Raw genomic sequence first — 25,112 nt, 5'->3', positions numbered from 1 at the left:
ATACTCTAAGCACGCTGTGAGCACGCCCTAAGCAGCCTAAGGCAATCACAAAGCACTAGGTGAGTAAAGGCCAAGTACCCTAAGTAAGGAACATTAATAAACTATATTCTAACTAATAATCCTTTTCTTAGCTATGTTCGCTGCTCTAGGAATAGCGCGACCTGGTTTATAGCATCTAGTTTAAGACAAAGAAAGATGCTAATAACCTAGTAAAGAGTAACTAGCCTTTTATAGGATCACCCTAGCTAGAGTAACTACCACTATTATTACTCTATCCACATTGCCATATTCCACAGTTAGTTAGCTATAGAGTAAGGATATTACCCATCCACGTCCTAGGCATCGCTATTAGGATGGAGACGTTAACCAAGACACCTCTACTATAAGGTAGAGATACATAAGAGCCCTGTAAGGATATCTAGCATAATAAGATATTACAGCGCATAATACAATCCAGAGATAACTAGCTTAGGACACTCTATTATTAGCTAGTTGTGTTCCACAATCTACTAGGCCAGCACCATCTATGTTGGATGGAGGTCAGGTATTACATGCTATATCTAGTCCACGGGAAACGGCCCTAGATTTAGAGTCGTGTAAAGGCCACCTTTTTTAGCCCACATTTGGTTAACTAGCGTGACTAACGTGAATGAGGAATCCTGGAGGATTTAAGCTTCGTTGATCTATAGCTGCGCGCACTCCAGCTGTAGGAGGGATAAGTACGGCAACACTATTTAGACCTGATCTAGCACGAGTAGAGGACGTAGGCTTGTAGAAAATTTTAGTAGGCCTTGTGGAGATGATTTCATCTTTATGCGCGGTAATTGATCTAATAGAGACCTATGTAGCAGTAGGAGCGAATGCCACCTAATTTAAATCTCACAGGTGAAAAGTTATAAATCTCTAAAGAATGGCTAGAAAACTAGCTAATGGTGGAGAAAACCTTCCCCTTAACCTAAAGCTGTCACAGCGGGTGCCTCAGGCAGCCCCGACAGGAGGCCGCGCGACCGCCGCTCGGGATCCGACCCGTTTGGGCCTAACCCCTTTAGGCCAAACTCCGAATGACTCTCTTGGCACCGCTGTACATAACAGACCTATGGAGGATCGCTGGTCTTCCTGATCCCCAGCGATTCGTTTCTGAATCAATTAGCACACAGCTCCTCCTTCCTCTTTCGTACGTCCCTCGTAGCTCGACATCTCGTTGCTTGCTAGGACCACCGCCGCGGGTGAAGACCGACTGGCGTCCGCCACCGATCCGACCTCGCCGCTTACAAAAGCCTATTAAGAACAAGTACTAAATTAGCTAAAAGCTCTAGTTAATCTTACTCATCTCTAATAGATTTCTTTATTATGGAGGCATTGCCTATCTACTTGTCAGATAAGCCCTATTATTCCTATTTAGGACTAGGAAGTCTTAAGGTATTGTAATATTAAAAGAGAAGACTACTTCTTTATAAATAAAGAAGATAAACTAGGTTTCTAAAAGATAGGATAGCTTAGATTCTAAAGATAATAGATAGTAGCTAAAACTAATTATAACCTAATAATAACTATCCTAAATACTATTATTTAGTATAGCTAATATATCCTTCCTACTATATCTACTTTATTAATAGATATATCAGATATATCTTATTTACTATATTATAATTATTACGCGATTCTTAGCACATATTAATACTATTATATTACTATGTCGTGCAGATTAACCTTATTCTATACTGTTTCTGTGATATCACGTCAACCGTAACCTTATCGGGTAGATCCATTAGCTGACAGCATCCCGTGTTCTTAGCGCGGCTCTCTGACACTACTATCTAGGAGTAACGAGTTAATTATCCATATTACTTAGACCCTTTACTAACTCAGCTAATACCAGGATAGAATCCTAAAGGCTGTATATATATATAAATTCTACTATTATTATAAGATAGCTTACTAAAAGGTACTTACTGCATTTACAAGTAATAAATGGTTAGAGGGTTTAATATAGGTGCCACTACTTAAGATGGGATCCTCTTAGTAATATTATATTACTACTCTTGATATACTAGAGTACATGGGGGCCTAGGAACAGTATAATAGCCAAGTATAATTAGCATAAAGGAAAATCTCTACTATGAAGAGTTAGCTAGTAGATTATTAAGGAGCTACACTCCATGTGCTAAACAAGATGCAGACCACTCGCGGGAGTGAGGAAGGCCGGGGAAGGCGCCAGGTTGATCAGCACAGTTTATCATTGGATCATCACCCCGTCTTCAGGAACGCCTAATATTTCCCACCAGTTCTCGTCCCCGAACACGTCTTCATCATCTACTGGACAATCATCGGGCGCGATGCAATCGATATACCCCGTCTGCATACCCCACCTGGCTGATACGGCTGCCTGGCCAGCCGCGGCGAACAGATCCACCTCTCTCTCTTCCTTAGATGCGGGCCCCTGTACGTACCGTTCAAGCACAGAGGCGTTGATATTCACATGATCCGCAACAATATCCTGGAGCACGCGTAGAAGACGCGCCTCTCTGGCATGAGAGCCCATGACCAAAACATAGTCAACCGGAGTTTTTCCAATAACGTCTGATATCAGGCTTTGTACTCCATCCCAGTATCCCACCATTGCACCCATATTATCTGCCCCGTGGAGCGCGCTCTGAGTGGTTTGACCAGGGTCAATCACTCCTAAATGTCTGGTGCAAAGCGATATCGTCAGACTCGCGGTATTATAGCTGATGACGAGCATGTTGCGCGGGTAGAAAAGGTCTATATGCGGCGGCGGCTCATCCCCAGGCCCGAACCAGTGTTTGACCCCGTGGTAATGAAGCGCGTGGAGCGAGGCGTACGAGCTACCAAGCATTTCGAGGCCAGCGAGGTCGCAGAGGATGCTGATGTGACCATTATAACGCCAGCCCGCATTAGGGATGTCGGGGATGGAGAGGTAGACGGAACGGTACTTTAGTGGGGGCTCAACGGTATCGAATATCATTGACTTTACGACGGCGAGCATTGATACGATTGGGGCGTAGTCCTCGGGGACTAGAACAGAGTCTGAGTGCGGAGAGAGCGGGGGTGGGCTCACAGCTCCCCCACTAAACCATGTAGATGGGTCCCACCAGCTCCGCCAGCCCATGAAGCTCTCTTCTGCCTTTTTCTGCCTTAGGTACTCAAGAACCCGCAGGCTATTATTTGGCTTTTGCCACTCCCCAGTAAGTAGCCGCATTGCTCTTTGATAGTCCGCACTCCCATTTATCATACCAATCGGCTGCGGGGACTTGTTCCTGACTCGAATGGACGCGGTGCTGGAGAAAAAAAAAACGTTAGTCTATATATAGAGATGCTCAAAGCAGGAGGACTTACGCATACGCCATAGTAAGATCAATACCCACACCTAGAAATATATCAATAACAGCTGGTGAGAGGGCGGATCAGAAGAGATACCGGGAGCGCTCTGTAAATCCATGGGTCTACACTCGCTACAGTCCACTGTGCCCAGCACTAGTGGCATAGAGACTATAACGAGAACCATAACCAAGGCCCATGGCTGCGAGGAAAGCATTGTGCTCGGGTTTAGATGATCAACACAGTGATTCATAAAGGGGTAGAGAAGAAATACACTTGCCCCTCCAACTTCACCTTCACATGATGTGAAGTGCGGGCGGGGCCTTGATGTTCCGCGTCCGTCACCTGGCACACTAGCCAGAAACGGCTGCTCAGGGTCCAAGATTATATGAATAGGGTGGTACTTCTGATTTCCAACCAAACCGATGGCTGGTGGTTTCTTTCCGAAATTAATTTTAATATGTTCACCAGCTCGCTAGTGCAGTTCGACTTCCCAGGGGCCTAGAACTGAGCCACGGGAATAGCGAGATAAGAAGAGCCTAACCATTGACACATATGGTGAAAAGAAATCGCTCTGTATCCAGGAACTAGAGGCTACCTATAGTCTATGGTACACTTATTATGATGGTTAAAGCATCATCAGGTGTGCTACTTTCCCCTGACTTTACACATGGAAATCTATTCGAATCTGATGCATAGGCGATTGAGTTGCTTACACGTCAATACTTGACATTAAGCAATCGGTGTCAATTTTTCGTGGACATGCTAATTCAAACGCCTCTTAATTTACCAGGCAGAGTCACAGAGTCGCTAGATTCCGCCTGGTTTAGGACTTGTGAGTACCTGTCTAACGAGCCAACGCCGGCTCTAGAGTTTCGAGGTATCCGATTCGCCTGTCAACCCTAACCAACACGGAAAGACGCATTGTTAGCGGTCCGAACCTAGCTGGGCCACTCATTGGATACTCGCCAAGGCAGACCCTTTGGTGATATGAAAAATTTAAGAGACTACGGTTCGACGTCCACGTGCGCGAGAGGCCTCCGTTTGAGGATCGAGCCTCCTCTTTCCCGGCCAAGGCAGCCGAGATCACAATTAAATTGGAAGGGCTCATGAATCCTTAGATATGCGGCTACTTAAATTAGGACTAGCTCTGTCACAGAACTGCTCTACGAGCTTATCGCGCGAAGCTCTGCGCCGCAGGAAGCTGGGATTTCCCACGCCAACGCTCACGATGATGGTCTATCCCTCGGCTCTGCCGGACAAGGATTCTAATGACTAAGAGAATACTGACTGTTTGTAATCCCAGAGGCCACCTCCCTAGGACCATTGTCGCAAGGATCCTGATGATCCTCCTCCCAAAGCACAATATACACATTCCTGTCAGGAGTAGGCCCCAGCAGCGCTAGAGTCCCTTTTGCTGCTCTAGAGAGTATTGGCTGTAGTCACACCACTGACAGCTAACCGTTTTTGACTACAAGCCGCGGACATTGCCGGGACATCTATAACCTTATCTCAGTACGCAGATATTGCGAGGACCTATCGCTAATAAGAAGATCTAGACCGGCCTAGGAGGTCTGCAGGAGCGGTATCCCTCGTTAACTTATCTACAATCTCTGATTGTGCTGAAGCTAGGTTGTAGTACTTGTCCCCTGGGCCCTGCGTGATGGAGAGGCGAGTGAAAGGGACACATTCTCACCTCTCTCGCATTCCTCGGATGCAAGTACTTAGTTTCCGCTCTAACCGCTGGATCATAAGATGGGTGTGCCATGTATGTGCGTCTCCAGCTCCATGGATGCTAGCGTCCCCCTGCATCGCATGCTTCTCTCGGACGAGTCACCTCAACCCCCGTAAGCGAGATTAATCCATCACCAGCATCTCTGGCTCGTGTATATCAGGTTGACGAGACCAAGACCATAACATATGAAGTAATATAGACTCTATCTCCACAGGGCAGTTTATCTTCCTTCGAGCTTCCGAGGTGCAGCGCCTTCGGCCAAGATGAGGCAGAGGGGTCAACATGGGTTAACCATGCTTTGAAAGCAGTTTCATGTGAAGGCAGATTGACTGCGGTGGTAAAGCATTAATGTCATCTTGCAGGCCGCGGGAAAGTCGTGGGTATAAAGTCCAGCAAGTTTTCTCTTCAGTACGGGATCCAACAACAGACAGCTCCACAGCAACCAGGTACAAAGATGCCGAGACCTTTCTTCCTTCGTCTTATATACCTTTAGGGATTTTATACTCTATCTCTTACTTTTGCATCTGCCAGTCAACTTCAGATTAAGCCGAGGGATGTTGACAAGATCCCATTGAGAATACTTCCTCTTGGAGCGTCTATTATGTGGGGCCAACACTCCTCAACTGGTGATGGGTTCCGCAAACCACTGCGTGACCAGCTACGATTCAATGGCTGGGAAGTCAATATGGTTGGTAGCAAAAGCAATGGGGACATGAACAATGATGTATGTGTGCTTTTCCCGTCTATACCACGCTGTAATGGAAGATAACTTTTATACAGGATGTTGAGGCGACGCCTGGTCATATGATCAACGCTGTGAGGGCAGCATCCCTAAGATCGCTCAGCTACAAGCCCAACATTGTCCTTATCAACGCGGGAACTAACGATGCCCGTCTCGGCGAGGATATCTTCAATGCGGGTAATAGAATGAGGACACTCATCAGCACCTTGATTAATGGTGAAGACATGCAGGATACTATGATTATTCTGTCTACACTGATTCTATCTAATTCTTCGGCAATCAAAACATGGCGCGATGAAATCAACACTCAATATCGGGACCTAGTGCCCAAAATGCAGAGTGAGGGTGTTTTGATTGTCCTTGCTGACATGGATCCTGAGTTGGAAGTGCCAGGCGAGATCAGACGTTGGATGATTTACCCAGATGACTATACAGCAAATGGCCAGCAGGATGATACTCACCCCGGCGACGAGAGTTACCACAAGATGGCCTACGTCTGGGCTAAGGCGATTGAGGGTGCTGCAGCAGAAGGTCTGATCTGTTAGCCGTGAGGTCTAATAGCCCGGGTTAAGTGTGCGAGAAAGATTACGGAGACGGCTTGTATACTGGTGGCCTCACACAAAGGGGCAGCGGCGTGGATGACGGGATTTATTACCACGATAGTGAGGCCCAGGGAATTCTGTTTTCCATTCAGGCCAGTGCAGGAGTCGAGATGGATGATGAAGACATGCAGTTTTTCTTCGCAAGGCTCTTCAGTCGGGATCGCGACGATCTTCTCGTCTTCAATGAGGATAAGAGTACAGCTGTGGTGATGTATACTGTCTACGGGAACACTGGGGACCCTGGTCGTATGTTTCAGAGGATTGGGACCATGAGCACCGAGGATAACTGCAATGCTCGAGGGGTATGAACAAGCCCGTGTACGTCTCGGAGATGTTGATGGGGATGGCCGGGCAGATTACTGCGGGCTCGCAAGCAATGGCGACATGACTTGCTGGCGTGATGGATGGATAGGTATACTTCGATCACTCATTTCACTCAATGCTCCGCTAACTTCCTGGGATATAGAGGATACTCCGGCCTATTGGCAGACGCTGGGAAAACGATTTGATGGAAAAGGCATGGGTGACCTACGTGGGGTCCGATTCGAGGATATTAATGGTGACGGGCGGGATGATTGGCTATGGGTGGACGACGATGGAGCGACCATCACTTACACCAACTCTCGCAGCTGTATCAAGGGCCAAGAGGGTGATGGCCTGAATATTCTCTGGCGCCAGGGCTTCCATAAGGGGCAAAGCTCAGGCCCTACACACTCTGGAATGAGTGACTTCGCAAGGTCAGGTCTTAGAGACCATGTTCATTTTGCTAGGGTTTTTGGCGAACCCCAAGACTTTGGACTCCTTGGCCGGCAGGACTATGTGTTCTTCAATAAGAGAATGCCTGCAGATGACTCGGATGGTCCTCTCTACGAGATGCACGTGTGGAAGAATGTCGGGTACGGAGCAACGAAGATTCGAGGTATGCCACATCCGGAAATTGCATAGCCATAGTTCTTTACGCTAACTGCCTGTAGCTGATGGGAACAGGTACTGCAACATGTTGGGCCACAAGAATGGCATGATGGACTACGTTTGGATACTGTCTCAAGGGAAGATGCGCCTCTACCCAAACAAAGGGTTGACATTTGTCTCTGATAGTGGCGAGAGTTATTGGGGCGCCAACCGAATTATCTGGGACCCAACGCAGTTAGCAATCAATCGGCCGCTTGATCGCCGAGACCTCCACCTCGCGGATTGGGATGGGGATGGAGCTTGTGATATTATCTGGACAGATCCTGATAATACGAATCGAGTTCGAGTCTGGCGCAATCGTATTCTTGAGAACGATCACCAGGACTTTGATTGGGAATACCTTGCCGACCCTGCTCCAGAGCTCTATTATCCAGAGACGCGAGGGTTGGGTTTCTTTGATCGTCCTGTTCAATTCGCTGATATCTCTGGGAATCGCGTGGCAGATTACCTCTGTGTTGAGAGAGATGGACGGACATGGGGGTTCCTTAACCATGGCCCGGCAGCCCAGTGGGAGTATATTGATCAAATCAAGTTCTCAGAGTCAAAGGACCGTGCGAACCTGCACTGGGCAGATGTTAATGGTGATGGACTAGCCGATCTAATCCATACGAACAAGTTCAACGGGGATGGTACGGTGTGGTATAACCGTGGGAGGAGGGATATTGGCGGCTCCCGGTTCCATTGGGAACCAGTTGGGGTCAAATACCAGGGTGCAGTGGCAGGCTCGTGCACATACTTTCCTGACCTTAACGGCGATCATCGCGCTGATATGCATGCAATCACCCACTCTACCGTCAACCGGGCGGAAACCTGGTACAATGACTGCGCGGGCAAGGATAACGGTGGGGATGACGGGGAAATTACTGACCCATCTCTGCCAGACATGCGCCCTAGACCCAAGCCTTGTCAGACCGTGAGCAGCGACACCTACCCCAGTGCGCCGACCATCCTTGGCGAGCCAATTGAAGGAAATAGCTACTTTCAGATTGCGAGCGCCTGTACGAAGCAGTCGATCAATCGTCTTGGCTTTCGCAATAAAGGTGAATTCATGGTGCGGGCCTGGAAGGATGCTACTATCATGGCCGACTCCGCCAGGGATTGGCCTCTTTACGGGCATGACGCCTCGGATCTGTTCTTTGCCCCGGGTGCTCATGATGGCGACTATATACAGGATATCGTTTGTGAGTACTTGCAGCTTCCTTCTCTGGAAAAGATTCCTGACGTTGGTATCTCTGGTGAAAAGCAAATATTAAAGCCATAGCGGAATGGCAGCACCCTAGATGGGGCTTCGATGATTATATAGTAGGTCCACCTGATTGACATTCTGTCCTCCCTGTCCTGCGGCCATGGGTATCCGACTAACAAACCCACTAGGTATTGAACTGTACCGAGTTCCCATTCATGACCTAGATTCTATACCGGTGCTGACCACTAGGTATCTTCAGGTCAAGACGGTCCAGACCCACGATGTGGAAGAATCGGCGGCAGGTAAGTGACTGCCCTAAGGTCAGCCAGAGGACATGCCTTTCACTAAAACATCGCATATCATCAGGCAGACTGTATGTAAACACACGAACGAGACTAGCTGGTTTTGGAGAATATCGTGGATCACCTGCTGCGATCCATTCTTCACTATCCCTACGATCTCTGAAGTAAGCAAGATGTGTGAAGGCCACGATCCGGCCGATATCAATCTTAGCTACCTTCGGACCACTGGCTCAGTTATGATCCATGAACTTCTACACTCTGTAGACATCACTGGGTCGCGTGGATACCGTAAGTCTTCCCCAATCTACGCATAGTATTTCTAGTTCTACTCAATTCCCGAATCGAGCTAACTACAGCTCTTTAAACCGGTCAAGTGAAGGATGAATGGTTCGAATAAGGGGGCGAACGGATTTACGGCCCCAAGAAATGTGCTCGAGCTGCCAGGATGATTACAGAAGGGATAGCGAAAACATCCAGAAATCCTGATAGCTATGCGCAGTTCGCATCTGGTTCGCTCACTCCTTCCCCCATCAACAACTCCTGTCCCCCGTCTCATTGAATCGCTTATGTACTGACGTCTCCCTGTTTTGCTGCTAAAGCTTATTACTGGGCGAAGCGACTTGGGGGTGCCTTGCCAACACCGGAATCCGAGCTTATCGACCCTCCTGGCTGGGTTGAGTATGCCTATGGCGAGGGATTCGATGATACAGATACCTGCCTCGTTCCTCCTAGAGATTTCAATTGCCACTGTGATGAGAGCGGGTGCTCAGGCGATTCTGCGCCGTGTTGTGCAAGTGGGACCTGGTCCTGCAACTGTTCGGAGAACGGGTGTGCGCCCACTGACCCAACGTGCTGTTACTCGGGGACATGTTAGATGCTTAGGCTCTTGAACACGTTCGGGATTTAGCAAAGCTGGCGGGTTCAGATGTTTATATGGCTAATCATTAGGCTCGTATACCAGTGGCCTATGTGTTAATTCAGTCAATGCGCTGATGTCCAAATGATCTTGGTGGTCACAAGGGTATCTATCTCACACTATGTATAATTATATTTGGAACTATCTAATAAGCCCAAGGTAAACCATCCCGGTAAATTGTACGAACTAGCCAAAGAGTCACAGTAATATCTATTAACCAACCATAGTGGACTTATTAATGAAGAGATAGATCCCATATACTCCCTGTTTGAATATGCCCTGCTAATTTTTTGTCGCATCAGTAGGGCATATCCCAGAAGCTCCCGTTTTTGGAATTGCTTACACCACGCCTTTGATGGCGGATAATCAGCTGTAGTCAAGAGTGGGAACGAACGCCACTTCCCCGGGGTTCCATTGTGGATCTTGCCCGTCTAACACGAGGCGGTTTTCACAACACAGCTGAATATGATCAGCCTGGTGGTGGCGAAGACTATTAACGCCCTAATCTGAGGGCATTACTCCTAATGATTTGGATGTTTAGATAGCATGGATAGCGATAGAAAGCAGCTTGGCCATTAATCCTAGAGGTAAGAGCTGGGTAGGAGTGAGTTTCATGGGCCTTTAATACTTATTAGCCCTCTATACTTGAGTAGTTTCGACCCTATATAAACTTAACATCTATTATTAGTTCTAACATTAGAGATCTTCTCTATTAGAAATAGCTACTATACTAGGAAATTTAAAAAATAATAGCTGGTTTAATTATAAATTACTTCCTTGATTTAATACTATGTTCTATCCTCTTAAATATCTAGTAACCCCAGCCATGCTGTTAACTCTACTCTAAGAATTCCACCCTAGTATCCTCTCTGAGAGCTTCAGAGCCTAATCTAATCTTATTTATATTAGAGTGCCACCGAACGGTATGGTTCAGCTAATGGCCGACATGGTGGCCAGACACCCAGCAATGGAAACCTTCACGAAGTGAGGCCAAGACTACCTTTTCAGGGCCGATTATCTTCATGAAACACCAACTCGTTCGTGTGAATCACGCGACCGCTCCAGTGTATGCAACGACCGCTCCGTGATACGGATATTCCTGTAATTCATTACGGCTGCATTGCTTCTGGCAACCAGGTCATGAAGTGCGGCAAAACTCGCGATGAACTTGCCAAGCAGCTTGACATTATATGTTTCGAGATGGAAGCAGCAGGCCTCATGGACACCTTCCCTTGTCTAGTTATTCGTGGGATTTGCGACTACGCCGATTCTCACAAGAACAACGATTGGCAGGGATACGCTGCTGCTGCTTACGCCAAAGAGTTTCTTCTCACCATGCCTCCTAGGCAGGTCGAAAACACGCCGAAGGCGACATGACACAATTTCGAGGACTTCTTACTTTTTGGTGCAGCAAGGACCAGCCTTCAATCAAAAGGCAATGAATGGCCTTACCATTTCCGGTGCCCGGTCTACCAGCTGTCGATCAAAACCGCGGACGTACGGCGTATCACTTCAACTCTACCGAGCACTGTTTCAAGCTTGATAGCGTGAGCTCGACGCGCTATGTTCAAATCGGCCTCGAGGAGCCTTGGGTGGCCGCCATATCTACAGACTCAAAATGCAGTATCTCACTTGGGATAGCGAAGCGCATATTATCACTCAAAAGAGGTATCACAAATTATACATGATGACGAAGATAAGTCAAGTCCCAGTACATGAAAGCACAACCGGCACACATATCCCTGCACAGCAGAGCGGCACATCACTTACTTACTCCCTCCACCGAAGAGAGACCCAACACTATTCCCAACTGACTGCGCACCGCTGCTGATACCTTGGCCGACATTCTTCCCCCCGTCGACAATCGGGTCCGTCACACCCCCAAGCGGCCCGCCATATGAACCATTCTCATCCTTCCCTCCGCGCTCAGCGCGGTTGACACCCTCCTTCGAAGCCAAGTTCCCAACAGGAGCCAGGAACCCACGCTCTCCAACCTGGTTCCCGACGAGGTTATTCACATCGTCCTGGAGCTGGTCGACCTTGTCGATCCCGGTGACTTTGGTTTTGGAGAGGGTGTCTTATCACAAGACCACGTTAGCACAACCTTTCAAGGACCTCAACCCGATGGAAAGGAAACAACCCACCCTTCGTGGCATACGCAGCCTTATTATCCCCCTTCCCAAACCACTTGAGGTACTGGTCCTCCAGCCACGGCATCCACTTCTCATACTGCTCGTTGTACGCCTCCTTGACCCACTCCGCGTAGGACTTGTCTTTTTTCTCGGATTCGGGGAGGTTATCGTAGAAGTAGCGCTTTTGCTCTTCGGTGTGTGAGGGCGTTGAGGAGCCAGCCTGTGCGGCGTTCTGGCCTTGTGGTTGTTCTTGGGAGGTGAAGGGGTTCAGTTTTGACACGGAGTCCATTGTTTGGCTGATGTCAGTTGTTGATGTTGTTGTTGTTGTTCTTGTTGCTGTGTATGTTTTGCGTCGTTTCGCTCGTACTCGGTTCGTAGTCTGGTGGTCAAGTTAGTCTGGCAAGGAGAAGGACGGACTGCAGTGACTATATACACCTACCGCCAAGAATAGAATCCCCACTCCGACAGCGACCACGAGCATGAGCATCACCGTTGACGCCATCTGATATGACATCGCGATCCTCGATTGCAGAATTGCAGGATTCCTGATGACGGGGTCTCTCTGGGGTATGATGCATGCTGTCGGTGGCGTAGCGCCCTCTGATTCCTGGCCTGACGTCATATATGATGCACCCCCGGCGATTCGTGGGCCGAGACCGAGCGGGATATTTTATTCTTCGGCTTTGAGTGCATGGCAAGGAAAAACTATTTCTATTGGATGAAGATGTTTTGACAGTCACCTATCAGAGGCATGTCGGGGATTATTTTGCGACGGCTTCGGTGGGGGTTGCGGTTGAAACTACGGAGTATACCATCTTCTATATGGTGTAGGGTCTCGAGGAGGCATCGTGTGGCTGTGTCAGGTGCTCTTTCCCGTCTATTATGAGGCTTATTATCATGACGCGGAGCTACTTGGATTCTCGCTTCGCGAGTCGTGCTACAGTGTTGGTGGTTTGCGTTCCGACTTCTATACAAAATTGTGATGACATCATCAGCGTGTGTTAGCCCTACAATGTCGGCTTCGCCCTTGCATAGTGCGAGATACTACGAAGGCGATAAATCGGTCTAGTTGAATATACGTCTCGTATTGGAGTGTAGTAAGCGCTCTATGTACATGTCTATCTTGCTGTTTATTTCGGCACATTAATCAGCCCATCCTGGTTGAACTCGTAGCGTACCTCGCGGTCCTGCAAATAGTTAGCATCATATACCATAGCCCCAAGAAATAGAAGAGCAACTTACCCAGTACTTATTAAACCCAACCCCCTCACACACATCTGCATAACTCAAAATCATCGGCGGCGCGCCCTCGGTCATACTCTTCTTAAGCGCCTCCAATGTCTCACGAATACTCTTCAGCTTCGCCGCAACAAGCGTCCACGGATACGCAACAGCACAGAATCCCAGGCGCGCAAGATCCAACGCAGAAAGATTCTCTGTCTTGCCTCCCTCGATGATATTAGCAAAGGTCGGGATCCCCACCTCAGCGACACAGCGCTGCATCGCCTCGCGGTCCGGTAGGGCCTCGACGAAGACGGCGTCGACGCCGATGCGTTTGAATTCTTTGGCGCGCGTTATGGCTTCATCCCAGCCGTGGATTAGAGCGTCTGTGCGGGCGAGCAGGAAGATGTCCTGTCCTTCGTTTCGGGCGTCGACGGCGGCTTGGATTCGGGCGTAGGCTTCGCCGCGAGATACGACAGATTTGCCTTTTGTGTGGCCGCATCCTGCACCCGTTAGCGACTCAATCCTGGATGTAGGAGAGCTGGGGGCTCACGCTTAGGCCACGTCTGGTCCTCGATCATAACACCAGCCGCGCCTGCCTTTGCAAAGCACTCGACTGTCCGCTTCACATTCATCGGACTTCCATATCCTGTATCTCCATCCGCCATAACGGGGATATTCACCATGCGCACCACCTCTTGGATCTTGTTGCACTGGTCTTCCATGGCAATGTATCCTGTATCCGGTAGGCCGAAGCTACTGGCAACAGGGTACCCGGCCAGGAAGACGATTGGGAACCCGGCCTCTTCGACAAGACGCGAGGACAGGCCATCGTAGGAGCAGGCGTGGGCGATGATCTTGTCGGGGCTGTTGTGTGCCTCGAGCATCATTGTTCGGAGGCGCGAGGCTTGCGGAGAGGGGATGCGTCCGCGGACATTTTCGAGGGTCAGGGTTAGGGAGGTTGCTGAGCCATCTCCAGCGGAGGTGGGCTGTTCGGGGGTGGTGAACTTGAAGGGGTAGGGGGTAGACATTTTGCAGTAAAGGTTTTGATCGATTGCGGGGTTTCGCGGGGTGAATTGATGCTTGTGACACTCAACATTTGAGGGGAAGTTGTAGTTAAATATTGTCTGGACGTGGAGATGGAGAGCGGATATTCGCATCCAAAATGGGGGCGGATATTTGGCATTAGCCGCGCAGGGGAGCTCGAGCTTTCGACCGAGAAGTGGGGAACACGAAGGAACCTTATTCTTTCCCAATCAGCAGAATTGAATTCGAAGCGAGTTCTTCTTGTCTCCAATCAGGAGTTCTCGGTTATAAGAAGGTTCTTGTCCACCGCGGCTAATGCCAATTACCCTGCCTCCTCAACCCCCTGCTACCCCATGGGGACGAGCTCTGGGGAGCGGAGACGAAACTTGGTGTTGAGTTCGTGGTTGAGCATGTCAGCCAAAACTGCCAGAGCCAATACTCTGCCCAGATATTGGGAGGTATAAAGTCTTTGTCGTGCTCTGAAGAGGGTCGTGCCTTCTACTTTCATCAATCTGATTTTAGCACAGCAAAACTTGAACCATGTCCGCCGTCAAGGAAACCTCGATCCATTTGGAGGACGTCAAGTCGCCACAGGATGTTGAGAAGAATGATCAGACCATTGCAGTATCCGCGACTGAGGAGGCTTTTATACGCAAGAAGGTATGGCACCATATTTCCCCAGGGTCGCCCGGTCAGAGCTAACAGCAGCTAATCATTAGTTCGACCGCCGCGTCCTGCCCATTGTCTGCATCCTTTACGTGCTCTCTTACCTAGATAGAGGTACACTTATACCACCTCCTTCACAGCTGTTCCGAAGCTGACCATCCAGGCAACATCGGCAACGCCAAAACCGCCGGCCTCGACACTGATCTCGGAATCAGCGACTCGCAATGGGCTTGGGTGCTCAATGCCTTTTACATCTGCTATGTCCTTTTCGAGTGGACGACGGTATTCTGGAAGCTGTTTCCAGCCCACATCTATGTGACTGCATTGTGCATCTGGTAAGTGTGGAATCAAGCTGCCGTTTTGGTTACAAGCTGAGCAGTTCTCAGCTGGGGCGCGGCCGCCATGTGCGCCGGGGCTGTCAACAACATGGCTGAGTTGATTGTGTGTCGGTGTCTGTTGGGCATCTTTGAAGCTGCCTTTGGTGCTGGCGCTCCGTACTTCCTCTCGCTCTTCTACCAGCGGCGAGAACTAGGGTTTCGCGTCTCGATCCTCCTGGGAATGTCGCCGGTTGCGAACTGCTTTGCAAGTTCGCTTGCATATGGCATCACGCACATCAGGCACTCCACTCTCGAGTCCTGGCGATTCCTCTTTATCATCGGTACTCTCCCCTCCCTTCCCCAAACCTGAGAATCAGCTAACAAGGACAGAGGGCGCACCCACCGTTCTCTTCGCGATAGTCGTCTTCTTCTTCCTCCCTGACTCCCCCGGCACCGCCAAATTCCTCACCGAATCCGAACAAACAACCGCAGTCGAGCGCCTCCAGACCGTCGACCGCACCGCCAAGAACCGCCTCGACCGCCGCCAGGTTGTTGCAGGTCTCTCCGACTACAAGAACTACGTCCATACCCTGATTCACTTCTGCTGCAACTTTTCCTTCGCGGGTCTCTCGAACTTCCTGCCCACCATCATCCAGCACATGGGATACACGTCGATCAACGCGCAGGGTCTCTCGGCGCCACCGTACTTCGTCTCCTTCCTCTTCTGCGTTGCCGCTGCGATTTTCTCGGATCGGTATGGTCGGCGCGGACTCGTTATCGTGTTCTTCTCGACGGTGGGTATGATCGGATACTTGCTTCTTGCCACTGTTCAAGACGAGAATAAAGTCGGGCCGCGGTATCTAGGCGTGTGGCTTGCAACATGTGGAGTATTCCCAGCCCTGTGCATCAACATCACCTGGCTCCTGAACAATCAGGGTGGAGATTCAAAGAAGGGAGCTGGTATGGCGCTGCTGGCTGTCTTTGGACAGTGCTCTAGTTTCGTTAGCAGCACAGCTTTTCCGGATAGTGAGGGGTATGTGAATCACCTCTCTATCGAGCTTTCCTATCTTACTGCTCTTGAAATGTGCTGACTGACCTTGTCGGCAATAGGCCAATCTACATCCGCGGCTGCGCCATCGGATGTGCCTTGACCGGCTGCATCGCCATCATGGCACTGGGCCTGTACATCAAGCTCAACCACGAGAACAAGAAGCGCGATCGGCTCTATGGACCTGTCGATGATAATGTTCATATCGATGTCACGGAGGATGGGGATGCGAATCCTCGCTTCCGATACCTGGTTTAGTGGGTTACATGGGGCCACGGAGATGGTGAGGCCTGTGCGTGGTGGTATTCATGTAGCGAGGGGATAACTGCTTTGGTCCGCATCTGATGGCGCTTTTTCCGAACTGGAGGTGACATGGTAGTTTGTAACGAGAGGCATTTGGGACCATGCGCAGAATAAATGAGATTGAATAAATGAGATTGGTGGACTGAAGCCCTAATCCATGATGCATCAATATGCGATCCTGGAGTAGACCGGTAATGACACAGGCTATCCTGGTCGCATAACCGTAGATATGCCTCTGCGATATGGACATGGGCGTCCTTGGGACTGACAGTGTGCGGGGCGTTAGGTTTGTAATCCCATCAGCAGCACCCGGGATACATACCTCAGATGGCTCTGCGGAGTCGGCGTCGTCCAGTGGAAGGGCTCCACATTCCAACCCCACAACCCTGTACCGTACCCGACGTTCAGCAAGGGCCAAGTGCGGGACGCCGAGATCCTACAAATCAGAGCCATTTAAAGCCATTCCTTCCCCGCGCCCGAAAATTCGTGCCTTAGTTAACGGATATCTTCGGGCTTTACTCCAACCTTCGACACTCCACTCCGAGTGCAGCCCATTTCGCCGGAATCGTGATTGGTTTAACGAAAAGGCTCAACGGATTCCCGAGAGGACTCTTGTCCCAGGCAAAGACAAAATGAATCGCCCACCCCGAAGCAGAAGGGCACCCTCGGCAGATTACAACTTCCAGCGCGCATACAAAGCATGCATCCCCTGTCGACGGCGGAAAGTGAAATGCGAACCAATATCCGGTTCTCAAGAGTTGTGCAAGCGGTGTCAGAAGTTGGGGCTGGAATGTCAATTCTCGGCAAAACAGCCTTGGTCCAGGGAGAAACAGGAAAGTCGCAGTCGATGCGAAAGTGCAAGCGGGAGTAGGAGTCGGAATAATGGTCAAAGTCAGAGGCGCTGTCAGTTGGATGCAATGGTTATGAATGCGGTGACGAACGATACAGACGCGTCGCCGTCGACTTCGTCGAGGCTAGAGGATGGCGGATGTATCTCGACGACGGTCCTGCAAAAGCATGTGGCGAGCGGAAATGACGCGCTGGATATCCTGTTTGATGCGGCGGCGCAGACGAGAGACTCAGGGTCAGACGGGCGGCGTAGAGGGACAATATCAGAGGCTGCACCATCCCCGTTCGATGTTCGGTCAGAGGAGAATGTTGTGAGAATCTGGGAGGGGTGTCGGTTTGTCAAGATGGGTTGGTTTACCGCGGAGGAAGCGCTGCTGTATACGGACTGGTTTGTTGTCGTCCCAGAGCGAGTGATTTTCGTCTAATGGCAAGCAGGTTCTTTCGCAACATGGCCCCTGCGACGACGCCCATATTGACTAATTTCTTTGCGTCCCATAATTCGCACTATTGGCTAGTCACCCAGGAGCCAGTCCTCTGTTGCACGATCTTGATGATAGCCGCGCGTTACCATACCCTTCCAGGGCCGTCAGGAGCGTCTCGAGGATTCTACATCCACAATAGACTATGGCAACACTGCCAGCACCTCATCTTACGGATCATGCTTGGGCAAGAGAAGTTGTCGAAGGCAAAAACGAGGCATATTTCCACCATTGAGGCACTTTTACTCCTCTCAGAGTGGTACCCGCTGGCTCTACACTTTCCGCACGAAACCGACGGGTGGGATTCGGATTGGATGTTGACGACGCTCATGATGCCTGATCCGCCAACGACCGTGCAGGAGCATCCAATGAAAGACCGATGGAGGGAAGACGTTGTTGAGCCCACAAGGCGCGCGGATCGCATGTCCTGGATGCTTGTCAACTCTGCGCTAGCCCTTGCCCATGAGCTCGGCGTCTTCGATTCAAGAACCCATGGTAGTATCGCGAAGAAACAGGAACATATCACGGGTCCAGATGTCGCGAGCTATCTCTGTGACCTGGAACTGAGGCGCCTACGACTCCCGTCCCTGTTGTTCACAATTGCGAATCTTCTTTCCTCGAGGATTGGTTGTACTTCCATTATGCGAGACCATGCCAAACAATCGAATCTCGACAGGATAATGACGGTGGATCCAGATTGGGCCAGATTCATGACCTCCTGGGTCGATCTGACGGGATTGACGCTGGCTTTGCGCGAAACATTCTTGATTGGAAGCCAAGCAAATCACAGCGAGCTTTTCGATTTTGAGTTGCTGGAGCAGTGGAAGGTGCAACTTGCAGCGTGGAAGGATCACCATCAAGGGTTCCAGAGTAAGTTATCTTTTCAAGAGAGTAGAGCTACCGACTGACTGTGAAGGCTCTCAATACGACAATATCCTTCACATCGAATACCAATACCTGAGAGTATTCGCCAACTCGCTCGGCGTCCAAGGAATCGTCGAGCGCGTCCTCTCTAATACAGCTCCGCAAGAAACGATTGATGCAACCTTCGTCTCGCAGGCACAGCAGTTGAACATGACCAGAAACGAGTACGAATTCATCGAAGATGTCATCGACGGCACCTGTGTGATACTTACGCATATCATCTCCCTCGCAGACCTGCGATGTCTACCGATGCGTGTCTTGTCACGCATGATCAGCTCGTCAATATTCCTTCTCAAGACACTCGCCCTCGGCGTACGGAAGACGAAACTGCAAGAATCGTTGCATCTGCTTGATACGGCTGTCGCTGCTCTGCTCTCCAACCCGCTTGATGATATCCACTTTGTGGCGCAGTATGCTGAATTGCTGAAAACGCATGTTTCTCGTCTGCGGCAGACATTCGCCAGCTCTGTGTCTACAGAGTTTCAGAACAATTCTTCGAATCAGGACGAGTCACGCAACATTCAAGAGCATGAACAGATTCCAAGTAACGAGACTGCTTGGGATTCAAACATGATGGACTGGCCCGGCGAAGGTCAACTCGATCTCGCCGACTGGTTGTCCCTTCCGTTGGACCCGCTGATGGCGCCGTTTGGTACATGGGATGGGGGACCCATGGACCTAGGTGTTGATTCCGATTGTTTAGATTTAGACTTTATTTGGAACTTGCCTCCATAGGCAGACATTTACAGATACCCCGTCGACTATGACAGTTCTAAATGCAACCCACCCACTATGCGGTCTCGAACTTGCCGTCGATTCTGAGCGTGGTTGAAATCGTGCAACTCGCCACTATGTGGAGATTCGGCAGATTCAATATAGCGAATCGAATGAGGGTAGAGGCGAGTACCCAGTTAGTCGCGCGCCACTCAAATGTGTGCAAAGCTATCGTTGAGGCCAGCCAGAACGGAGCCTTTTGCGAAAGCCAGAGGATCATGATCAGATTGAATAGTCCTAAGGCCAAGGGCCGCGATACCGGTCTGAACTCTGTCAGAGTAATAAACGCATTTATTGAATCCTCCGACCAGAAGGCAGCCTTGCAGTTGTAGACCCTGTACCTGAACAGCGGCAATCTGCTCCTTTACCAACTCGAGTGTCCGTTCGACAGCGAAATCGAAACAAGAATATACCTCGTCCTCGCTGAAGCTCATGTACCCTTCAGTAAGGTCTGCCTCGGGACACTCAATCTCCACCCCTACATCCGCCACCCAAAAGCCGCTGAGGTCTTCGGAAGGAGGTTGGAAAGTCACACTACCCATGCCGAGAAGGACCTCTTTCTCGAACTGTTTTCTGCACCGATGGCGCATTCCGCGTTTTATCCGTATTTTCAAGGGCGAAACGCCCGTTCTGGCGATTTTGTCATTCATAAGGTTTAGGAAGCGGCGAGTTACCTCGGCGGATCCGCATGAAGATGCCGAAACTTTGGTTCGTTTTTCAAATCTGACTGGATTCTTTGCTTTGACTTCAAAGGCGGCTGCTTCAACAAAATTTCCACCGCAATCCACAACGAGGAATGTTTCACCCACCGAAAATGCAGCGGGCTGCATGAACTCGGCATGGCATATGGCAGCTTCAAGGCCAGAGATCAAATCAAACTTTTCGTCCGGTTTCGCTGCGAAGCCAGCGCTTGTGGCAATTTCGCGGAAGCTTGCCTTCGCCTCGTCGTTCCAGAAGCTTGGGGTTGTCATTACGATCTGAAGGTTGCCTTGTGCCGTCCCCGACCTTTCGAGTTGACCTTGGACCTGGTGCAGTACGCTCCGTCGAAGGTGGCTTAGATAGTCCACGGAAATATCCTCTGCAGTCGTTCCAGGCACTTTAATGGCTGCTTTGAGTTCTTCAGGATAGTCTTCCGGCGGAAAGAGCTCCGATTTGAAGTCTCTGAAAGCATATAAGCCTGGCTTTATCCCGCCTTGTGGCGTGATCACTTCATTTTCGTCCTCGGACCAACCAACTACCTTGAATCTTTGGTCACGGTACACGATGGACTCAATCTCGGCATTTCCTGGAACTTGCTTGAGAAACCGTGGTGTAGCCTTTGGCCACTGGTCAAGAACTTTCAGATTGAGATTTTGGCCATTGTCGATGGCAAAGACTGCTGAAGATGATATCCCACCAAAGTCGATCCCGATAATACCCGGCCGGTTTTCGTCGCCCATCATGGAACAGGATTATCGTTTTTGGAACGGCGTGGGTGTTTTTGGGAAGCGAACTGTTTTATCGAGTTAGCACCGCCACAATCTACAGTCAAAGAATTAGGCAACAGTACCTAGGCAGTATGGTCATCCAACCGGAGTGCACGCTAGTAGTTCATATAAGTAAACCTTGTTTGAGACAGTGTCAACGCGTGTGTTGATCGCCAGATACGGAGGACGTCCTCGGATATATATTGATGGAAGACACCGGCGACGATCGTTTGTCTTACTCTAAATGCTTGTAACCTCGGAAACGGATAGCAATATGACGATTCTCACAATAACAGTGGACTGCAAGATGCAAGTCCCTTCTCCAAAAGAGTTGTGGATGGAGCGTGGAACCAAACCGTGGAGCCGTCCAAAGTGTTGCTGAAACAAGTCTTGGCCCATGGGGAAAGCTTCCACACGTGATCATAAGCTCTTCGTTGCAAGGGTGCGGACTTGGACCATCCAAAGTTTTTAACAAAAAAAGTTAGATGCTCCCTCTTAAGGGAGGGACTCTCTTCCTTCTGGCGGAGATCCTCCAACGTCTAGCCATCATCATCATCTATCTTGCAACATGGCAATTCCATCTGAAGATCTCAGTAAGATCGCCCCCTGCGCTTACGGATAGCACAACTGACAACTTACTATGTACAGTCTTTCCCCGTGCCGACGAGGCACTTACCCAGGAAATACTCGACCTCCTCAAGCAAGCCTCCGCCCTCAAACTTGTCAAAAAGGGATACAAGGAAGGTAGGTCATCGACTCAACAACATACCCTCGCAAGAGAACAACGAGATAAACGCGTGCTAACCAGAGTCTTCTCCAGCAACAAAATCCGTCAAAAACGGCCAGTCCCAGCTGGTTGTGGTGGCGGCCGACACCGATCCCCTCGTGCTGGCGGCCGACGTCCCCGACTACTGCATCGGCGAAGACGTACCCTACGTCTGGGTACCGAGCAAGAATGCTCTAGGTACCGCGTGTGGCGTGGAAAATGGTACAATAGCTGCCAGCATCAACGCCAGCGACGTGAGCCCGCTGGCTCCGCAGATTAAGCAGCTTCGACAGAAGATTGAAAAGCTTTGGGGCCCTTGAGGAGTTTTCCTTTGACGATGGCGTTTGGTGGGAAAGGGTCGGTGACGACAACCATTTATGTGACTTGATTTACCATGTTTATGATCTGGCTGCGAAGACTTGCTTTTTTTTCCCCCGGAGTTGTGTGCTTGGTTACTCAAAGACATTTGCTTTTTCATCTGGTATCTAGGACAGGAAGCCGAACTACTCCGTATAGCTTCATAATGGGATAGATCTATTGATTCCCAAACAGCTTCACCAAGATTCTATTCGCATCTAATCCTTGTTACATACTTATTAGAAAGCTGGAACCTAATAAGAGAGTTCGCAAGTTTTCCACAAGAATTTGTTGTGAATGTAAGCTTTGCCAACATGAGCTGGTTTCAGAAAACCTGTATAAGTAATGCAGGCGGAATATAACAGGTACACGAAGTAATGACCTTCAATAGGCTAGCCCATGGCGATACAGCTGATCATATGAAGAAGATCAGTGGTGCCGACGAAGTTTTTGAAGAACGGTGAGGTTGTTCCGCAGACCATGAGCCCAAGGCTCCTTTGTCGCGCGCTTGAATAGTCTCGGAGATTCGCGTCTACCTCGTTTGAGGTGGCATCTACGCGGGGACACACCGATGATCCTTGTCGGCTCACGTCTGTATGTAAACGACGTCCGTTTGTGAATAGAGGTCTATATAAGGTATTGAAGTAGCGAGACTAAATCCTGAATACAAGAGAATTTTATCCTGAGGCTTTCCCCTTAACAATCTACATTGCTGAATAGTATCGAGTGGAATATATAATGATGCAGGAGTATCAAAAGATGCAGAACTAGTTTACTGAGAAGGATCGATGATCTTATTGACACGCCCGTGATGCCGCGCTTACCCTCCTCGAACTCACCCCAAATTACATCACCCGACTTTGCCCCCAGCGCCTCCGAAGAAGCATCCAGTGTCAGACAACAAAACCCAAGCCGAGCGCCAAATCGTCAAGCGAAACAAGCTATTTCTGGACTGTGGCAGTGCCCCGTTTCGAGAGACCAAACACCGCCGCCAGCGGTTCGTGGACCGGGCCGATCAGAACAAAGAAGGGCGCTCTGGGCGCTTGGGGTGTGATGTGACAGGGCGGTGCTATGTGATGAGAAACGAGACTATCAGCCCTCTCACCGGGCGCCAAACCAACCACGATCGCCCGCTGTGTGAAATGCGCTCGCGATCCTGCAGGCTAGTTCCAGAGCGACGATCTTCCGACGGTCGAGCCACAAACTCTCAGTCTCCGTGCGCTGTGATTTGGATTCGAGCACTGATCGGCCCCCCGCAGGATGGCAGTGAGGTTCTGACAGTTATCTGTCGCTGGGTTTCAACTTTTGAGGGTTGGCTTTTCTTCTCTCTTTTCCCCGTGTTCCTCAACTGCAACGACAGAGTCTTCGCTGCTCCGCTATAGATCCAGCCTCTAGGTATATATTGATCGACATACTACACCAAGAGAGTCTGCCACTGCGACGGAGACTGCCATTTCTTGTGCTGGTCGCATGAGTTTGGCGCTGTGATCAAAATGAATCCACGATTGCGTTTAGATACCTCTGGTATTGGGGTCAATCAGCGATACTCATTTGTACAGACACCAGTTGAATTGAGTCCTCCGAGTCAACCAGGATCCCGGCTGCCGTCTCCTCCAACCGCGAGGAGTACCTGGTCGACCCATCGCCCACCCCCAGTCGATATCGAAAAGGCACAGCATCTTCCACAAAACCCGAGCAATGTTTATGCCCCGGATCTGCAGCAACACCCTGCCAACTATGCCCCCTTTGCCGAACCAGTGCCTCAGCAGCCTGCGACAAGGCTTCCGAACTCGCCGGGGCCTCTACCAGCGAAAATAGACTATAGCACTCATGGCAGCGCTCAAGACCACGAGAATAGCCAGCATAAATTATCAATCGTGCCCGACGCGAATCCCCTACAGTCACCAAAGATCCCGTACTTCCCTCCCCCAGCCACCACACCTGTGCCTCAAGTGCCGACAGGGAATGACCTTGCAACGTATCATCGACCGGGGCAAATATCACATCCAAACCAGGAAATACGAGGTGGGGGATGGACCCATGGGTTATGTGATTGTTCCTCAAGCATAGGAACTTGCTGTCTAGGTCTTGTGTGCCCGTGTATTCTGTATGGAAAGACCCAGCATCGCCTATCGATGAGATCGAAAAAGGAAGATCCGACGAATATGCTCGGGTATGAAGCCTGTAACGGATCCTGCACTGCCATGGCTCTGTTATGTGGCTGTCAATGTGAGCACTCATCATCAAGAGATCTTCTTCAGAAACTAATACTCGCAGGGCTTTTGGCAACCATCCAGCACACTCGGATTCGAAGAGCATACGCCATCCAAGGTAGTATCGCGTCAGACTGTGTTCGAGCGACCTGCTGCACGTGCTGTACCCTCATCCAAGATGAAAAGGAGATCAGGAAGCGAGAGGAAGAGCGCGCAAAGGCTGCTAGAGCCTCCGGAGCTGCGCTGGTATCTCCGTACCTCGCACCAGTCCCAATGTCGTACGGCCCACTCCAGAGGTAACAAAGGCGACCGAGTTCTTGCGCCTGCCAATGAATAACGAACCATTTCCCTTTCTGATGAGCGATTAATGATGATGCTGGATACCCCCCTGACTCGATTGCATTTTCTGTGAAGTTTTCCCTGATCTTTTGCGAACTGATCTCATGAGTATCTCCCGTGCCTTGTACGACATGCCTGATGCGAACCTAGAGCTTGAGCTGTCATCGAACTCTATTATTTTATCTCTTTTCTCGCTTCTCCGGCTGATTCGGGGTGGCCGTGTGTGCTGTGTGATACTTTTAAGAACTTATTCCAATGAGTGGTCAGGGCCGCATTCTTGTACTTCCACCGCGGCCATGCGTAACTCCATTAGAAATTCAGAACCTGTACAGTAAATGCCGCTTTCCATCTCGCGAGGAGCAATCAAGGAGAAACTGAATCGTTGAAGATGGATCGAGATTCCAGCGCCCTGGCAGGCGGTGAAGTGAGGCCGAGACT

The 25,112-nt window shown here is 50.0% G+C and overlaps 9 protein-coding genes across 9 annotated transcripts; 5 read left to right on the top strand and 4 right to left on the bottom strand.

Moving 5' to 3' along the window:
* Positions 1-2,079: 2,079 nt before the first annotated feature.
* On the bottom strand, positions 2,080-3,621 carry BJX68DRAFT_242000 (uncharacterized protein). The gene is made up of 3 exons (XM_071040919.1): positions 3,439-3,621; positions 3,358-3,388; positions 2,080-3,299 (listed from the first exon to the last, which is right to left on the bottom strand). The coding sequence occupies exons 1-3, from the start codon at positions 3,590-3,592 to the stop codon at positions 2,237-2,239; spliced, it is 1,248 nt and encodes a 415-aa protein (XP_070896734.1). The 5' UTR covers positions 3,593-3,621; the 3' UTR covers positions 2,080-2,236.
* Positions 3,622-5,127: 1,506 nt separating this feature from the next.
* BJX68DRAFT_277313 (uncharacterized protein) lies at positions 5,128-8,651 on the top strand (the record flags this gene model as incomplete). Its single annotated transcript, XM_071048302.1, has 8 exons — positions 5,128-5,186; positions 5,606-5,798; positions 5,855-6,356; positions 6,389-6,664; positions 6,732-6,830; positions 6,885-7,337; positions 7,393-8,295; positions 8,431-8,651. The coding sequence occupies 8 exons, from the start codon at positions 5,128-5,130 to the stop codon at positions 8,649-8,651; spliced, it is 2,706 nt and encodes a 901-aa protein (XP_070896733.1).
* A 2,790-nt stretch (positions 8,652-11,441) lies between these two features.
* On the bottom strand, positions 11,442-12,492 carry BJX68DRAFT_241998 (uncharacterized protein). The gene is made up of 3 exons (XM_071040918.1): positions 12,366-12,492; positions 11,939-12,305; positions 11,442-11,871 (listed from the first exon to the last, which is right to left on the bottom strand). Exons 1-3 carry the CDS (start codon positions 12,438-12,440, stop codon positions 11,561-11,563), a joined length of 753 nt encoding a protein of 250 aa, XP_070896732.1. The 5' UTR covers positions 12,441-12,492; the 3' UTR covers positions 11,442-11,560.
* Positions 12,493-13,056: 564 nt separating this feature from the next.
* BJX68DRAFT_269123 (isocitrate lyase/PEP mutase family protein) lies at positions 13,057-14,178 on the bottom strand (the record flags this gene model as incomplete). The annotated part of the gene is made up of 3 exons (XM_071046260.1): positions 13,057-13,113; positions 13,169-13,650; positions 13,701-14,178. The coding sequence occupies 3 exons, from the start codon at positions 14,176-14,178 to the stop codon at positions 13,057-13,059; spliced, it is 1,017 nt and encodes a 338-aa protein (XP_070896731.1).
* A 535-nt stretch (positions 14,179-14,713) lies between these two features.
* Positions 14,714-16,462, top strand: BJX68DRAFT_256773 (putative MFS transporter; the record flags this gene model as incomplete). Its single annotated transcript, XM_071043231.1, has 6 exons — positions 14,714-14,833; positions 14,893-14,953; positions 15,003-15,174; positions 15,226-15,497; positions 15,547-16,189; positions 16,267-16,462. The coding sequence occupies 6 exons, from the start codon at positions 14,714-14,716 to the stop codon at positions 16,460-16,462; spliced, it is 1,464 nt and encodes a 487-aa protein (XP_070896730.1).
* Positions 16,463-17,139: 677 nt separating this feature from the next.
* On the top strand, positions 17,140-19,494 carry BJX68DRAFT_256772 (transcription factor domain-containing protein; the record flags this gene model as incomplete). Its single annotated transcript, XM_071043230.1, has 3 exons — positions 17,140-17,744; positions 17,792-18,705; positions 18,752-19,494. 3 exons carry the CDS (start codon positions 17,140-17,142, stop codon positions 19,492-19,494), a joined length of 2,262 nt encoding a protein of 753 aa, XP_070896729.1.
* Positions 19,495-19,685: 191 nt separating this feature from the next.
* Positions 19,686-20,972, bottom strand: BJX68DRAFT_256771 (Hsp70 family protein; the record flags this gene model as incomplete). The annotated part of the gene is made up of 1 exon (XM_071043229.1): positions 19,686-20,972. The coding sequence occupies one exon, from the start codon at positions 20,970-20,972 to the stop codon at positions 19,686-19,688; it is 1,287 nt and encodes a 428-aa protein (XP_070896728.1).
* Positions 20,973-21,567: 595 nt separating this feature from the next.
* Positions 21,568-22,085, top strand: BJX68DRAFT_269119 (50S ribosomal protein L30e-like protein; the record flags this gene model as incomplete). The annotated part of the gene is made up of 3 exons (XM_071046259.1): positions 21,568-21,592; positions 21,648-21,743; positions 21,820-22,085. 3 exons carry the CDS (start codon positions 21,568-21,570, stop codon positions 22,083-22,085), a joined length of 387 nt encoding a protein of 128 aa, XP_070896727.1.
* A 789-nt stretch (positions 22,086-22,874) lies between these two features.
* On the top strand, positions 22,875-25,016 carry BJX68DRAFT_241972 (DUF614 domain protein). Its single transcript, XM_071040917.1, has 2 exons — positions 22,875-24,351; positions 24,400-25,016. The coding sequence occupies exons 1-2, from the start codon at positions 23,616-23,618 to the stop codon at positions 24,633-24,635; spliced, it is 972 nt and encodes a 323-aa protein (XP_070896726.1). The 5' UTR covers positions 22,875-23,615; the 3' UTR covers positions 24,636-25,016.
* The last annotated feature ends 96 nt before the right edge of the window (positions 25,017-25,112 follow it).

Source organism: Aspergillus pseudodeflectus (genome assembly GCF_044049435.1).
Source record: "Aspergillus pseudodeflectus strain CBS 756.74 chromosome Unknown BJX68scaffold_36, whole genome shotgun sequence".
Lineage (NCBI taxonomy): Eukaryota > Fungi > Ascomycota > Eurotiomycetes > Eurotiales > Aspergillaceae > Aspergillus > Aspergillus pseudodeflectus.
This window is presented reverse-complemented; position numbering and strand designations above follow the sequence as displayed.